The 16,430-nt window shown below is 54.2% G+C and overlaps 1 protein-coding gene across 2 annotated transcripts in view; it reads left to right on the top strand.

Annotated features, from left to right (window-relative positions):
• LOC137356799 (protein S100-A6-like) overlaps window positions 1-2,593 on the top strand; it is a 2,888-nt gene extending 295 nt beyond the window's left edge. Inside the window, exons 2-3 of one of the 2 annotated variants that reach the window (XM_068022578.1) lie at window positions 1,782-1,934; window positions 2,315-2,593. In XM_068022578.1, coding sequence (XP_067878679.1) covers window positions 1,800-1,934; window positions 2,315-2,452 — 273 coding nt within the window. In that variant the 5' untranslated portion in view covers window positions 1,782-1,799 and the 3' untranslated portion in view covers window positions 2,453-2,593. Of the gene's footprint in view, window positions 1-1,627; window positions 1,935-2,314 lie in introns of those variants that run through there. The other variant, XM_068022577.1, reaches the window with a different exon arrangement.
• Window positions 2,594-16,430: the final 13,837 nt, after the last annotated feature.

Here is a 16,430-nt window from a genome sequence, read left to right as displayed (position 1 = left end):
TGGCCTCGCCCTCCCTCGTTGACTCGTGTCAGGGTGTGGTGCACTGGGTAGCCCTTTCGCCATTGAGTCAGAAGGCCGGGATTCCAGTCCCCAATCCAGAGACTCGAGCCCATAATCCAGGCCGTCACTCCCCAGTCCCAGCACTGAGGGAGTGCTGCACTGTCGGAGGTGCCGTCTTTCAGAATGAGACCTACCTGCTGAGTCGAACTGCATTTTCCACAACTGTATTTCTGTCCAGTTGGGCAGAGAGAGAGAGAGAGGGGGTGTGGTGACTCAGCGGGGACCTCCCTCCATTCCCCGTCAGTACCAGGAGCATTGCTAACTCACTTCTGATGAGCTGTTTTGGAAGAATGGGAACCCCCCTTGTGCCGCATGATGGGTAGCTTACTAGAGGTGAATTTGAGGCTGAATGCTGGGAAAATTCATCTGTAGGATGAGGGCTACCTGATAAATCCCATGCAGCTCTGTCGCCTCAAAAAGAAACGACCCTTAACCCCCTCCAACCTCCCTTTTCTCTCCAAAGTCCTTGAACATGTTGTCACCTCCCAAATCCGTTCCCATCTTTCCCGGAACTCCGTGCTTGAATCTCTCCAATCGGGATTCTGCCCCTGTCCCAGTACTGAAACAGCTCTTATCAAAGTCACATGACATCCTGTGTGACCGTGACCCTGGTAAACTTTCCCTCCGCGTCCTCCTCGACCTGTCTGCACCCTTTGACACGGTTGACCACACCATCCTCCTCCGACACCTCTCCACTGTCGTCCAGCTGGGTGGGACTGCTCTCCCTCACTTCCATTCTGATCCATCTAATCATAGACAGAGAATCACTTGCAATGGCTTCACTTCCTGCTCCTGCTCCGTTCCCTCTGGTGTCCCCCCAAGCATCTATCCTTGGCCCCCTCCCTCCTCCGATTTCCCATCTACACGCTGCCCCTCGGCGACATCGTCCGAAAACACAGTGTTAGTTTTCACATGTACACTGACGACACCCAGCTCTACCTCACCACCACCTCTCTCCACTCCTCCGCTGTCTCTAAATTATCAGACTGTTTATCCCACGTCCAGGACTGGATGAGCAGAAATTCCCTCCCATGAAATCAGCTCATCTGTTGCTGAAACACTCATTCATGCTTTTGTTACCTCTGTTCCAACACACTCTAGACGGCCGGCCATCTTGGGCTCATACAAAACTCTGCAGCCTGTGTCCTAACTCACACCAAGGCCCATTCACCCATCACTCCTGCACTCACTGACCTACATAGGCTCCCGGTCAATTAATGTTTCATATTCTCATTCTATGTTCAAATCCCTCTGTGGCCTCAACCCCTCCCTATCTCTGTCGCCTCCTCCGGCCCCTACGACCCTCTGAGATCTCTGCGCCCCTCCAATTCCGGCCTCTTGCCCATTCCCCCGATTCCCATCGCTCCACCATTGGCGGCCGTGTCTTCAGCTGCCCGGGAGCTCTGGGATTCCCTCCCTAAACCTCTCCGCCTCTCTCCCTCTCTCCTCCTTTAAGACGCTCCTTAAAACCGACCTCTTTGACCGAGCTTTTGGTCGCCCGTCCCCTAATATCTCCTTACGGGGTCGAGTTTTGCTTGATAACATTCCAGTGAAGCGCCTCAGGGTGTATTACTATGTTAAATGTGTAGTTGCTTTTCAAGGATGGATAAACTAGCATGAAAGAACTTGCTTTCTTTGTGCTTTCTCGGTTGATTGGCCTGCATTAGTTACCTGCGTGTGGGGTGTTTTAAGCATGACTGGTGTGTTTTTTCTACGTGCAGGCAATTGCAGATTGCAAGATGTGCTCCCTGAAATCACACGTAGAGGCTATAAATTCCGTCTTCGTGAAATATGCCTCACAGAAAGGCAATAAAGATACACTGGATGAGGACGAGCTAAAAGACTTGTTTCAAAAAGAACTGACCGACTTTTCTGTGAGTAGAACTTGAGTGGGCTAACTTTGCACGGAAGCAAGAGGGGCTTGTGGAGGGGGGCGGGGGTCGATGGTCAGGACTGCCGGGGTAGAAGGCAGAACGGAGCATTGAGGTCCCGCAGTTCCGATAGAAAGGACTGCGAGACCGCGGCAGCTCCCAGGTGGGCGGGGCCCCCCAGCAACAAAGTCTGATTCCCATTGTCTGCAAAATAATCTTGTTTGTCGGCCCGATAATGCTGCGGGGTGAGGCGGGCGGCTGAAAGGAATAAGGGAAATCGTTTGAGGTGGGAGTGATGCCAGGGAGTTGAACTGGTCGATCGGGAGAGGGTGGCTGAAGACTGCAGCTCATTCTGTCTTTGTCTTTTCCAATTTCTTTCAAAGATTGATGAATATGCAAAACTTGCCAAGGATATCATCCAGATAGATTCCAATGATGAAATAGACCGATTGGAATTCTTCACCATTCTCGAGTGTCTTGTTCTGCACCGATACCCAAAGCAACAGTGCGCTCGGCGCTAACCTGAGCCCAGATGGGAAATGCGTTTGGCCTGCCCTCCGAACTGCCCAAGCGTGGGCACAAGAGGAGTGGCATCAGCCCGACTCAGACCCCCCCCACCTTTCCTCTTTGTGCTTGTCATGAATAAATAAAGCTTTTAAATACGTCGAGCCGGACCTGTGTTGTCTTTTGTTGTTGTTCCCATTGGGCTGGGGAGGGGAGAGAAATTTGAAGCAACACAAGTAACTCCTGGGCTCCAACGGGCCCCGAACCGTTCATTTTCAGGGCCTCTCGGTCATGGCGCCATGAAACTATGTTGTTAAAACCACCCCCCCCCCCCTCCCCCTCCCAACCATCTGGTTCCTTTAGGGAAGGGGAATCTGCCGTCCTTACCTGCTCTGGCAAAAGGGTCAATTTTTCCAAGCCTCCACTCTCTCTGGGGAAGACAACTCCACAGACAAACACCTCCCACAGAGAAAACATTTCTCCTCAGTCTTAAAAAGGGAGACCCCTAATTTTTAAACTGTGTCCCCGCGTTCTCGTCTCCCCCACACGAGGAAACATCCTCCCGGTATCCACTCTATCAAGTCCCCTCAGGATCTTATAAGTTTCAATCCAATCACCTCTCATTCTTCGAAACTCCCATCTGCTCCGTGCTGGTGTTTCTGCTCCACACGAGCCTCCTCCAACCCCCCCTCTCCATCTCACCCTATCCCCATATCCTTCCATTCCTTTCTCCCTCATGTCTTTATCCAGCTTCCCCCTTAAATGTATCTCTGCTATCCCCCTCAACCGCTCCCTGTGGTAGCGAGTTCCACATTCTCACCACGCTCTGCATTAATTCCTCACTGGTAGGCAATCTATCGATCTTTAGTCTTGATTATACTCAATGACTGAGCCTCCACTGCTCTCTGGGATAGAGAATTCCCAAAGATTCACCACCTTCGGAAGAAATTTCTCCTCGTCGCAGTCCAAGATGGCCGACCCCCTTAATCCTGAGGCCTGTCCCATCCAGGGCTCGAGCTGCGACGAGGGATGGGGTGGCAAGGCTGTCTGGCCTTTCTGCTCCCTACCTTGGGTGAGCCGGAACGGGAGGCCGCACCCGTGATCCGAGCAGATTCTCCAGAGGGGCCTCCCCGCTGCCCGCCTCGAGGGGTCTGACGGCTCCGCCCTACGCAATCGCTGAATTGAGTTCCGCGTCTCTGAAGAGTCTCCACGCGGGCCCCAAACACCCCCACCCACCCCGCCCTGCCTCGGCACGCGCGGTCTCAGGTCCCCAGTTTGGGCCCCACATCGCGATTGGTCAGCGGTGGGGGCGCTGCTGTTGCCCCAGTTGACATTGAGATGGCTTACTCCGTCCCAGAATCCAACTTGAGGCGTTCCGAGTGCATCCGGCCGAATCTCAAACGGAGGGGGCTGGGGGACTGAGAGGTGGAGGGGAGGTGAAAAGACCTGCAGAGACACAAGCTCTCTCTTCAAGTAGGAAGGGAAGACTGGATGATTAAGGAATGTTGGCCAATTACCATCATGGTGGTCAGCCATTTGGGCGTGAAACTCATGTTGCCCGCATGTTTGGCATAGCGTTCATAAGGTGCCTGTGCCCTTTCAGATCGAGGTGGGTCAGAGGCCAAACTTGTCCACCCAGCTCAGCAGAGGTTCCCCGGGGAGTGTGTCAGTATTAACAGGGGGGTCGGCGGGAGTGTGTCAGTATTTACATGGGGTCCCCAGAGCGTGTCAGTGTTTACAAGGATTCTCCAGGGATTGTGTCAGTATTAAGAGGCGGTCCCCGGGAAGTGTGTCAGTATTTATAGGGCACGGCCAGGGAGAGTGTCAGTATTTACAGGGGGGGCCAGGGAGTGTGTCGTTATTTACAGGGGGTCCCCGGGAGTGTGTCAGTATTTACAGGGGTTTCTGGGGAGTGTGTCAGTATTTACATGGGGTCCCCAGAGCGTGTCAGTGTTTACAAGGATTCTCCAGGGATTGTGTCAGTATTAAGAGGCGGTCCCCGGGAAGTGTGTCAGTATTTATAGGGCACGGCCAGGGAGAGTGTCAGTATTTACAGGGGGTCCCCGGGAGTGTGTCAGTATTTACAGGGGTTTCCGGGGAGTGTGTCAGTATTTACAAGGGCTCCCCGGGAAGTGTGTCAGTATTTATAGGGGTCCCCAGGAGTGGGTCAGTATTTACAGGGGGTCCCAGGAGAGTGTGTCAGTATTTACAGGGGGTCCCCGGAAGTGTGTCAGTATTTACAGGGGTTTCCGGGGAGTGTGTCAGTATTTCTAGGTGGTCCCCGGGAGTGTGTCAGTATTAACAGGGGGGTCCCCGGGGAGTGTGTTGGTATTTACAGGGGGTCCCCGGGAGTGTGTCAGTATTTACAGGGGTTTCCCGGGGAGTGTGTCAGTATTTACAAGGGCTCCCCAGGAAGTGTGTCAGTATTTATAGGGGGTCCCCAGGAGTGGGTCAGTATTTACAGGGGGTCCCAGGAGAGTTTCAGTATTTACAGGGAGTTCCCGGGGATTGTATCAGTATTTGCAGAGGGGTCCCCGGGGAGTGAGTCAATATTTACAGGGGAATCCCGGGGAGAGTGTCAGTAGTTACAGGGGGTCCCCGGGGAGTGTGTCAGTATTTATTGGTGGTTCCCGGGAGTGTGTCAGTATTTACAGGAGGTCCCCAGGAGTGGGTCAGTATTTACAGGGGGTCCCAGGAGAGTTTCAGTATTTACAGGGAGTTCCCGGGGATTGTATCAGTATTTGCAGAGGGGTCCCCGGGGAGTGAGTCAATATTTACAGGGGAATCCCGGGGAGAGTGTCAGTAGTTACAGGGGGTCCCCGGGGAGTGTGTCAGTATTTATTGGTGGTTCCCGGGAGTGTGTCAGTATTTACAGGGGGTCCCCAGGAATGAGTCAGTATTTACAGGGGGACCCCTGGAGTGTGTCAATATTTACAATGGGTCCCCTGGGAGTGTGTCAGTATTTACAGGGGGTCCCCAGGAGTGTGTCAGTAATAACAGGGGGTCCCAGGAGTGGGTCAGTATTGATAGGGGGTCCCCGGGAGTGTGTCAGTATTTACAGGAGGTCCCCAGGAGTAAGTCAGTATTTACAGGGGGTCCCCAGGAGTGGGTCAGTAATAACAGGGGGTCCCAGGAGTGGGTCAGTATTGATAGGGGGTCCCCGGGAGTGTGTCAGTATTTACAGGAGGTCCCCAGGAGTGAGTCAGTATTTACAGGGGGTCCCAGGAGTGTGTCAGTATTTACAGGGGGTCCCAGGAGTGTGTCAGTATTTACAATGGGTCCCCGGAGAGTGTGTCAGTATTTACAGGGGGTCCCCGGAGAGTGTGTCAGTATTTACAGGAGGTCCCCAGGAGTGAGTCAGTATTTACAGGGGGTCCACGGGGAGTGTGTCAGTATTTACAGGGGGTCCCCGGAGAGTGTGTCAGTATTTACAATGGGTCCCCTGGGAGTGTGTCAGTATTTACAGGGGGTCCACGGGGAGTGTGTCAGTATTTACAGGGGGTCCACGGGGTGTGTGTCAGTATTTACAATGGGTCCCCGGAGAGTGTGTCAGTATTTACAATGGGTCCCCTGGGAGTGTGTCAGTATTTACAGGAGGTCCCCAGGAGTGAGTCAGTATTTACAATGGGTCCCCGGGGAGGGTGTCAGTATTTACAGGGGGTCCCTGGGGAGTGTGTCAGTATTTACAGGAGGGTCCTCGGGAGTGTGTCAGTATTTACAGGGGGTCCACGGGGAGTGTGTCAGTATTTACAGGGGGTCCCCGGAGAGTGTGTCAGTATTTACAATGGGTCCCCGGAGAGTGTGTCAGTATTTACAGGGGGTCCCGGGGAATGTGTCAGTATTTACAGGGGGTCCCGGGGAATGTGTCAGTATTTACAGGGGGTCCCCTGGGAGTGTGTCAGTATTTACAATGGGTCCCCTGGGAGTGTGTCAGTATTTACAGGGGGTCCCTGGGAGTGTGTCAGTATTTACAATGGGTCCCCTGGGAGTGTGTCAGTATTTACAGGGGGTCCCTGGGAGTGTGTCAGTATTTACAATGGGTCCCCTGGGAGTGTGTCAGTATTTACAGGGGGTCCCCGGAGAGTGTGTCAGTATTTACAGGGGGTCTCCGGGGAGTGTGTCAGTATTTACAAGGGGGTCCCCGGGGAGTGTGTCAGTATTTACAATGGGTCCCCTGGGAGTGTGTCAGTATTTACAGGGGGGGTCCCTGGGGAGTGGGTCAGTATTTACAGGGGGGTCCCCTGGGAGTGTGTCAGTATTTACAGGGGGTCCCCTGGGAGTGTGTCAGTATTTACAGGGGGTCCCCGGGGAGTGTGTCAGTATTTACAGGGGGTGTCTCCGGGGAGTGTGTCAGTATTTACAGGGGGGGTCCCTGGGGAGTGTGTCAGTATTTACAGGGGGTCCCCTGGGAGTGTGTCAGTATTTACAGGGGGTCCCCGGAGAGTGTGTCAGTATTTACAGGGGGTCCCCGGGGAGTGTGTCAGTATTTACAGGGGGTCCCCTGGGAGTGTGTCAGTATTTACAGGGGGTCCCCGGGAGTGTGTCAGTATTTACAGGGGGTCCCCGGGAGTGTGTCAGTATTTACAATGGGTCCCCTGGGGTGTGTGTCAGTATTTACAGGGAGGTCCCCGAGGAGTGTGTCAGTATTTACAGGGGGTCCCCGGGAGTGTGTCAGTATTTACAGGGGTTTCCGGGGAGTGTGTCAGTATTTACAGGGGGTCCCCGGGAGTGTGTCAGTATTTACAATGGGTCCCCTGGGGTGTGTGTCAGTATTTACAGGGAGGTCCCCGAGGAGTGTGTCAGTATTTACAGGGAGGTCCCCGGGGTGTGTGTCAGTATTTACAGGGAGGTCCCCGAGGAGTGTGTCAGTATTTACAGGGGGTTCCCGGGAGTGTGTCAGTATTTACAATGGGTCCCCTGGGGTGTGTGTCAGTATTTACAGGGAGGTCCCCGAGGAGTGTGTCAGTATTTACAGGGAGGTCCCCGGGGAGTGTGTCAGTATTTACAGGGGGGGTCCCTGGGAGTGTGTCAGTATTTACAATGGGTCCCCTGGGAGTGTGTCAGTATTTACAGGGGGTTTCCCGGGGAGTGTGTCAGTATTTACAGTGGGTCCCCTGGGAGTGTGTCAGTATTTACAGGGGGTCCACGGGGAGTGTGTCAGTATTTACAGGGGGTCCCTGGGAGTGTGTCAGTATTTACAGGGGGTCCCCGGAGAGTGTGTCAGTATTTACAGGGGGTCCCCGGAGAGTGTGTCAGTATTTACAGGGGGGGTCCCTGGGAATGTGTCAGTATTTACAGGGGGTCCCCGGAGAGTGTGTCAGTATTTACAGGGGGGGTCCCTGGGAATGTGTCAGTATTTACAGGGGGTCCCTGGGAATGTGTCAGTATTTACAGGGGGTCCCCGGAGAGTGTGTCAGTATTTACAGGGGGGGTCCCTGGGAATGTGTCAGTATTTACAGGGGGTCCCTGGGAATGTGTCAGTATTTACAATGGGTCCCCTGGGAGTGTGTCAGTATTTACAGGGGGTCTCCGGGGAGTGTGTCAGTATTTACAGGGGGTCCCCTGGGAGTGTGTCAGTATTTACAGGGGGTCCCCTGGGAGTGTGTCAGTATTTACAGGGGGTCCCGGGGAGTGTGTCAGTATTTACAGGGGGTCCCGGGGAGTGTGTCAGTATTTACAATGGGTCCCCGGGGAGTGTGTCAGTATTTACAGGGGGTCCCCTGGGAGTGTGTCAGTATTTACAGGGGGTCCCCGGGGAGTGTGTCAGTATTTACAGGGGGTCCCCGGGGAGTGTTTCAGTATTTACAGGGGGTCCCCGGGGAGTGTGTCAGTATTTACAGGGGGTCCCCGGGGAGTGTTTCAGTATTTACAGGGGTCCCCGGGGAGTGTGTCAGTATTTACAGGGGGTCCCCGGGGAGTGTGTCAGTATTTACAGGGGTCCCTGGGGAGTGTGTCAGTATTTACAGGGGGTCCCCTGGGAGTGTGTCAGTATTTACAGGGGTCCCCGGGGAGTGTGTCAGTATTTACAGGGGGTCCCCGGGGAGTGTTTCAGTATTTACAGGGGGTCCCCGGGGAGTGTGTCAGTATTTACAGGGGGTCCCCTGGGAGTGTGACAGTATTTACAGGGCTCCCCGGGGAGTGTGTCAGTATTTACAATGGGTCCCCGGGTAGTGTGTCAGTATTTACAGGGGGTCCCGGAGAGTGTGTCAGTATTTACAGGGGGTCCCCTGGGAGTGTGTCAGTATTTACAGGGTGTCCCCGGGGAGTGTGTCAGTATTTACAATGGGTCCCCGGGTAGTGTGTCAGTATTTACAGGGGGTCCCGGAGAGTGTGTCAGTATTTACAATGGGTCCCCGGGTAGTGTGTCAGTATTTACAGGGGGTCCCCGGGGAGTGTGTCAGTATTTACAATGGGTCCCCTGGGAGTGTGTCAGTATTTACAATGGGTCCCCGGGGAGTGTGTCAGTATTTACAGGGGGTCCCGGAGAGTGTGTCAGTATTTACAGGGGGTCCCCGGGGAGTGTGTCAGTATTTACAGGGGCTCCCCGGGGAGTGTGTCAGTATTTACAGGGGGTCCCCGGAGAGTGTGTCAGTATTTACAGGGGCTCCCCGGGGAGTGTGTCAGTATTTACAGGGGGTCCCCGGAGAGTGTGTCAGTATTTACAATGGGTCCCCTGGGAGTGTGTCAGTATTTACAGGGGGTCCCCGGAGAGTGTGTCAGTATTTACAGGGGCTCCCCGGGGAGTGTGTCAGTATTTACAGGGGGTCCCCGGAGAGTGTGTCAGTATTTACAATGGGTCCCCTGGGAGTGTGTCAGTATTTACAGGGGGTCCCCGGGGAGTGTGTCAGTATTTACAATGGGTCCCCTGGGAGTGTGTCAGTATTTACAATGGGTCCCCGGGGAGTGTGTCAGTATTTACAGGGGGTCCCGGAGAGTGTGTCAGTATTTACAGGGGGTCCCCTGGGAGTGTGTCAGTATTTACAGGGGCTCCCCGGGGAGTGTGTCAGTATTTACAGGGGGTCCCCGGAGAGTGTGTCAGTATTTACAGGGGCTCCCCGGGGAGTGTGTCAGTATTTACAGGGGGTCCCCGGAGAGTGTGTCAGTATTTACAGGGGGTCCCCGGAGAGTGTGTCAGTATTTACAGGGGTCCCCGGGGAGTGTGTCAGTATTTACAGGGGGTCCCCTGGGATTGTGTCAGTATTTACAGGGGCTCCCCGGGGAGTGTGTCAGTATTTACAGGGGGTCCCCGGAGAGTGTGTCAGTATTTACAATGGGTCCCCTGGGAGTGTGTCAGTATTTACAGGGGCTCCCCGGGGAGTGTGTCAGTATTTACAGGGGGTCCCCGGAGAGTGTGTCAGTATTTACAATGGGTCCCCTGGGAGTGTGTCAGTATTTACAGGGGGTCCCCGGAGAGTGTGTCAGTATTGATAGGGGGTCCCCGGGAGTGTGTCAGTATTTACAGGAGGTCCCCAGGAGTGAGTCAGTATTTACAGGAGGTCCCCAGGAGTAAGTCAGTATTTACAGAGGGTCCCCAGGAGTGGGTCAGTATTTACAGGGGTTCCCAGGAGTGGGTCAGTATTTACAGGGGTTCCCAGGAGTGTGTCGGTATTTACAGGAGGTCCCCAGGAGTGAGTCAGTATTTACAGAGGGTCCCCAGGAGTGGGTCAGTATTTACAGGGGTTCCCAGGAGTGTGTCGGTATTTACAGGGGGTCCCAGGAGTGGGTCAGTATTTACAGGGGTTCCCAGGAGTGTGTCGGTATTTACAGGAGGTCCCCAGGAGTGAGTCAGTATTTACAGAGGGTCCCCAGGAGTGGGTCAGTATTTACAGGAGGTCCCCAGGAGTAAGTCAGTATTTACAGAGGGTCCCCAGGAGTGGGTCAGTATTTACAGGGGTTCCCAGGAGTGGGTCAGTATTTACAGGGGTTCCCAGGAGTGTGTCGGTATTTACAGGAGGTCCCCAGGAGTGAGTCAGTATTTACAGAGGGTCCCCAGGAGTGGGTCAGTATTTACAGGGGTTCCCAGGAGTGTGTCGGTATTTACAGGGGTCCCCAGGAGTGGGTCAGTATTTACAGGAGTTCCCAGGAGTGTGTCGGTATTTACAGGGGGTCCCAGGAGTGGGTCAGTATTTACAGGGGGTCCCCAGGAGTGGGTCAGTATTTACAGGAGTTCCCAGGAGTGTGTCAGTATTTACAGGGGGTCCCCTGTAGTGTGTCAGTATTTACAGGGGCTCCCCGGGGAATGCGTCAGTATTTACAGGGGGTCTCAGGGGAGTGTGTCAGTATTTACAATGGGTCCCCTGGGAGTGTGTCAGTATTTACAGGGGGGGTCCCCGGGGAGTGTGTCAGTATTTACAGGGGGTCCCCGGAGAGTGTGTCAGTATTTACAATGGGTCCCCGGGGAGTGTGTCAGTATTTACAGGGGGTCCCCGGAGAGTGTGTCAGTATTTACAGGGGGTCCCTGGGAATGTGTCAGTATTTACAATGGGTCCCCTGGGAGTGTGTCAGTATTTACAGGGGGTCCCCGGGGAGTGTGTCAGTATTTACAATGGGTCCCCTGGGAGTGTGTCAGTATTTACAGGGGGTCCCCGGAGAGTGTGTCAGTATTTACAGGGGGTCCACGGGGTGTGTGTCAGTATTTACAATGAGTCCCCTGGGAGTGTGTCAGTATTTACAGGGGGTCCACAGGAGTGTGTCAGTATTTACAGGGGGTCCCGTGGAGTGTGTCAGTATTTACAGGGGGTCCACGGGGTGTGTGTCAGTATTTACAATGAGTCCCCTGGGAGTGTGTCAGTATTTACAGGGGGTCCACAGGAGTGTGTCAGTATTTGCAGGGGGTCCCAGGAGAGTTTCAGTATTTACAGGGAGTTCCCGGGGATTGTATCAGTATTTGCAGAGGGGTCCCCGGGGAGTGAGTCAATATTTACAGGGGAATCCCGGGGAGAGTGTCAGTAGTTACAGGGGGTCCCCGGGGAGTGTGTCAGTATTTATTGGTGGTCCCCAGGAGTGGGTCAGTATTTACAGGAGGTCCCCAGGAGTAAGTCAGTATTTACAGGGGGTCCCCAGGAGTGGGTCAGTAATAACAGGGGGTCCCAGGAGTGTGTCAGTATTGATAGGGGGTCCCCGGGAGAGTGTCAGTATTTACAGGAGGTCCCCAGGAGTGAGTCAGTATTTACAGGGGGTCCCCAGGAGTGGGTCAGTATTTACAGGGGTTCCCAGGAGTGTGTCGGTATTTACAGGGGGTCCCAGGAGTGGGTCAGTATTTACAGGGGTTCCCAGGAGTGTGTCGGTATTTACAGGGGGTCCCAGGAGTGGGTCAGTATTTACAGGGGTTCCCAGGAGTGTGTCGGTATTTACAGGGGTCCCCAGGAGTGGGTCAGTATTTACAGGAGTTCCCAGGAGTGTGTCGGTATTTACAGGGGGTCCCAGGAGTGGGTCAGTATTTACAGGGGGTCCCCAGGAGTGGGTCAGTATTTACAGGAGTTCCCAGGAGTGTGTCAGTATTTACAGGGGGTCCCCTGGGAGTGTGTCAGTATTTACAATGGGTCCCCTGTAGTGTGTCAGTATTTACAGGGGCTCCCCGGGGAATGCGTCAGTATTTACAGGGGGTCTCAGGGGAGTGTGTTAGTATTTACAGGGCATCCCCGGGGAGTGTGTCAGTATTTACAGGGGGTCTCAGGGGAGTGTGTCAGTATTTACAGGGCATCCCCGGGGAGTGTGTCAGTATTTACAGGGGGTCTCAGGGGAGTGTGTTAGTATTTACAGGGCATCCCCGGGGAGTGTGTCAGTATTTACAGGGGCTCCCCGGGGAATGCGTCAGTATTTACAGGGGGTCTCAGGGGAGTGTGTTAGTATTTACAGGGGCTCCCCGGGGAATGCGTCAGTATTTACAGGGGGTCTCAGGGGAGTGTGTTAGTATTTACAGGGCATCCCCGGGGAGTGTGTCAGTATTTACAGGGGGTCCCCGGAGAGTGTGTCAGTATTTACAGGGGGTCCCCGGGGAGTGTGTCAGTATTTACAGGGGGTCCCCGGAGAGTGTGTCAGTATTTACAGGGGGTCCCGTGGAGTGTGTCAGTATTTACAGGGGGTCCCCGGAGAGTGTGTCAGTATTTACAGGGGGTCCCCGGAGAGTGTGTCAGTATTTACAGGGGGTCCCGTGGAGTGTGTCAGTATTTACAGGGGGTCCCCGGAGAGTGTGTCAGTATTTACAGGGGGTCCCGTGGAGTGTGTCAGTATTTACAGGGGGTCCACGGGGTGTGTGTCAGTATTTACAATGAGTCCCCTGGGAGTGTGTCAGTATTTACAGGGGGTCCACGGGGTGTGTGTCAGTATTTACAGGGGGTCCACGGGGTGTGTGTCAGTATTTACAATGAGTCCCCTGGGAGTGTGTCAGTATTTACAGGGGGTCCACAGGAGTGTGTCAGTATTTACAGGGGGTCCCCGGGGAGTGTGTCAGTATTTACAGGGGGTCCACGGGGTGTGTGTCAGTATTTACAATGAGTCCCCTGGGAGTGTGTCAGTATTTACAGGGGGTCCACGGGGTGTGTGTCAGTATTTACAATGGGTCCCCTGGGAGTGTGTCAGTATTTACAGGGGGTCCACAGGAGTGTGTCAGTATTTACAGGGGGTCCCCGGAGAGTGTGTCAGTATTTACAATGGGTCCCCTGGGAGTGTGTCAGTATTTACAGGGGGTCCACAGGAGTGTGTCAGTATTTACAGGGGGTCCACGGGGTGTGTGTCAGTATTTACAATGAGTCCCCTGGGAGTGTGTCAGTATTTACAGGGGGTCCACAGGAGTGTGTCAGTATTTACAGGGGGTCCCCGGGGAGTGTGTCAGTATTTACAGGGGGTCCACGGGGTGTGTGTCAGTATTTACAATGAGTCCCCTGGGAGTGTGTCAGTATTTACAGGGGGTCCACAGGAGTGTGTCAGTATTTGCAGGGGGTCCCAGGAGAGTTTCAGTATTTACAGGGAGTTCCCGGGGATTGTATCAGTATTTGCAGAGGGGTGCCCGGGGAGTGAGTCAATATTTACAGGGGAATCCCGGGGAGAGTGTCAGTAGTTACAGGGGGTCCCCGGGGAGTGTGTCAGTATTTATTGGTGGTCCCCGGGAGTGTGTCAGTATTTACAGGGGGTCCCCAGGAATGAGTCAGTATTTACAGGGGGACCCCTGGAGTGTGTCAATATTTATAGGGGATCCCGGGGAGTGTGACTCAATTTACAGGGGGTCCCCGGGTAGTGTGTCAGTAGTTACAGGGGGTCCCCGGGGAGTGTGTAAGTATTTATTGGGGGCCCCCGGGTGTGTGTCAGTATTTACAGGGTGTATCAGGGGAGTGTGTCAGTATTTACAGGAGGTCCCCAGGAGTATGTTAGTATTTACAAAGGGTCCTCGGGGAGTGTGTCAGCATTTGTAGGGGGTCCCCAGGAGTGTGTCAGTATTTACAGGGGGTCCCCGGGGAGTGTGTCAGTATTTACAGGGGGTCCCCGGGGAGTGTGTCAGTATTTACAGGGGGTCCCCGGGGAGTGTGTCAGTATTTGCAGGGGTCCCCGGGAGTGTGTCAGTATTTGCAGAGGTCCCCGGGAGTGTGTCAGTATTTATAGGGGGTCCCGGGGAGTGTGTCAGTATTTACAGGAGGTCCCCAGGAGTGGGTCAGTATTTACAGGGGGTCCCAGGAGTGTGTCAGTATTTACAGGGGGTCCCCAGGAGTGTGTCAGTAATAACAGGGGGTCCCAGGAGTGGGTCAGTATTGATAGGGGGTCCCCGGGAGTGTGTCAGTATTTACAGGAGGTCCCCAGGAGTAAGTCAGTATTTACAGGGGGTCCCCTAGAGTGGGTCAGTAATAACAGGGGGTCCCAGGAGTGGGTCAGTATTGATAGGGGGTCCCCGGGAGTGTGTCAGTATTTACAGGAGGTCCCCAGGAGTGAGTCAGTATTTACAGGGGGTCCCAGGAGTGGGTCAGTATTTACAGGGGGTCCCCAGGAGTGCTCCAGTACTTGCAGGGGGTCCCCTGGGAATGTATCAGTATTTACAATGGGTCCCCTGTAGTGTGTCAATATTTACAGGGGGTCCCCGGAGAGTGTGTCAGTATTTACAGGGGGTCCCGGGGAATGTGTCAGTATTTACAGGGGGTCCCCGGAGAGTGTGTCAGTATTTACAATGGGTCCCCTGGGAGTGTGACAGTATTTACAATGAGTCCCCTGGGAGTGTGTCAGTATTTACAGGGGGTCCACAGGAGTGTGTCAGTATTTGCAGGGCTCCCCGGGGAGTGTGTCAGTATTTACAGGGGGTCCCCGGAGAGTGCGTCAGTATTTACAATGGGTCCCCTGGGAGTGTGTCAGTATTTACAGGGGGTCCACAGGAGAGTTTCAGTATTTACAGGGAGTTCCCGGGGATTGTATCAGTATTTGCAGAGGGGTCCCCGGGGAGTGAGTCAGTATTTACAGGGGAATCCCGGGGAGACTGTCAGTAGTTACAGGGGGTCCCCGGGGAGTGTGTCAGTATTTATTGGTGGTCCCCAGGAGTGGGTCAGTATTTACAGGAGGTCCCCAGGAGTAAGTCAGTATTTACAGGGGGTCCCCAGGAGTGGGTCAGTAATAACAGGGGGTCCCAGGAGTGGGTCAGTAATAACAGGGGGTCCCAGGAGTGTGTCAGTATTGATAGGGGGTCCCCGGGAGTGTGTCAGTATTTACAGGAGGTCCCCAGGAGTGAGTCAGTATTTACAGGGGGTCCCCAGGAGTGGGTCAGTATTTACAGGGGTTCCCAGGAGTGTGTCGGTATTTACAGGGGGTCCCAGGAGTGTGTCAGTATTTACAGGGGTTCCCAGGAGTGTGTCGGTATTTACAGGAGGTCCCCAGGAGTAAGTCAGTATTTACAGGGGGTCCCCAGGAGTGGGTCAGTAATAACAGGGGGTCCCAGGAGTGTGTCAGTATTGATAGGGGGTCCCCGGGAGTGTGTCGGTATTTACAGGGGGACCCCAGGAGTGGGTCAGTATTTACAGGGGTTCCCAGGAGTGTGTCGGTATTTACAGGGGGTCCCAGGAGTGGGTCAGTATTTACAGGGGGACCCCAGGAGTGGGTCAGTATTTACAGGGGTTCCCAGGAGTGTGTCGGTATTTACAGGGGGTCCCAGGAGTGCTCCAGTATTTGCAGGGGGTCCCCTGGGAGTGTGTCAGTATTTACAATGGGTCCCCTGTAGTGTGTCAGTATTTACAGGGGCTCCCCGGGGAATGCGTCAGTATTTACAGGGGGTCTCAGGGGAGTGTGTTAGTATTTACAGGACATCCCCGGGGAGTGTGTCAGTATTTACAGGGGGTCCCCGGAGAGTGTGTCAGTATTTACAGGGGGTCCCGGGGAATGTGTCAGTATTTACAGGGGGACCCCGGAGAGTGTGTCAGTATTTACAGGGGGTCCCGGGGAGCGTGTCAGTATTTACAGGGAATCCCTGGGAGTGTGTCAGTATTTACAATGGGTCCCCTGGGAGTGTGTCAGTATTTACAGGGGGTCCCCAGGAGTGTGTCAGTAATAACAGGGGGTCCCAGGAGTGGGTCAGTATTGATAGGGGGTCCCCGGGAGTGTGTCAGTATTTACAGGAGGTCCCCAGGAGTAAGTCAGTATTTACAGGGGGTTCCCAGGAGTGGGTCAGTAATAACAGGGGGTCCCAGGAGTGGGTCAGTATTGATAGGGGGTCCCCGGGAGTGTGTCAGTATTTACAGGAGGTCCCCAGGAGTGAGTCAGTATTTACAGGGGGTCCCAGGAGTGGGTCAGTATTTACAGGGGGTCCCCAGGAGTGCTCCAGTATTTGCAGGGGGTCCCCTGGGAGTGTATCAGTATTTACAATGGGTCCCCTGTAGTGTGTCAGTATTTACAGGGGGTCCCCGGAGAGTGTGTCAGTATTTACAGGGGGTCCCGGGGAATGTGTCAGTATTTACAGGGGGTCCCCGGAGAGTGTGTCAGTATTTACAGGGGCTCCCGGGGAGCGTGTCAGTATTTACAATGGGT

This window comes from Heterodontus francisci, chromosome 46 (assembly GCF_036365525.1).
Source record: "Heterodontus francisci isolate sHetFra1 chromosome 46, sHetFra1.hap1, whole genome shotgun sequence".
Lineage (NCBI taxonomy): Eukaryota > Metazoa > Chordata > Chondrichthyes > Heterodontiformes > Heterodontidae > Heterodontus > Heterodontus francisci.
Note: the sequence above shows the minus strand (reverse complement) of the source record. Positions and strands in the feature narration are given on the sequence as shown.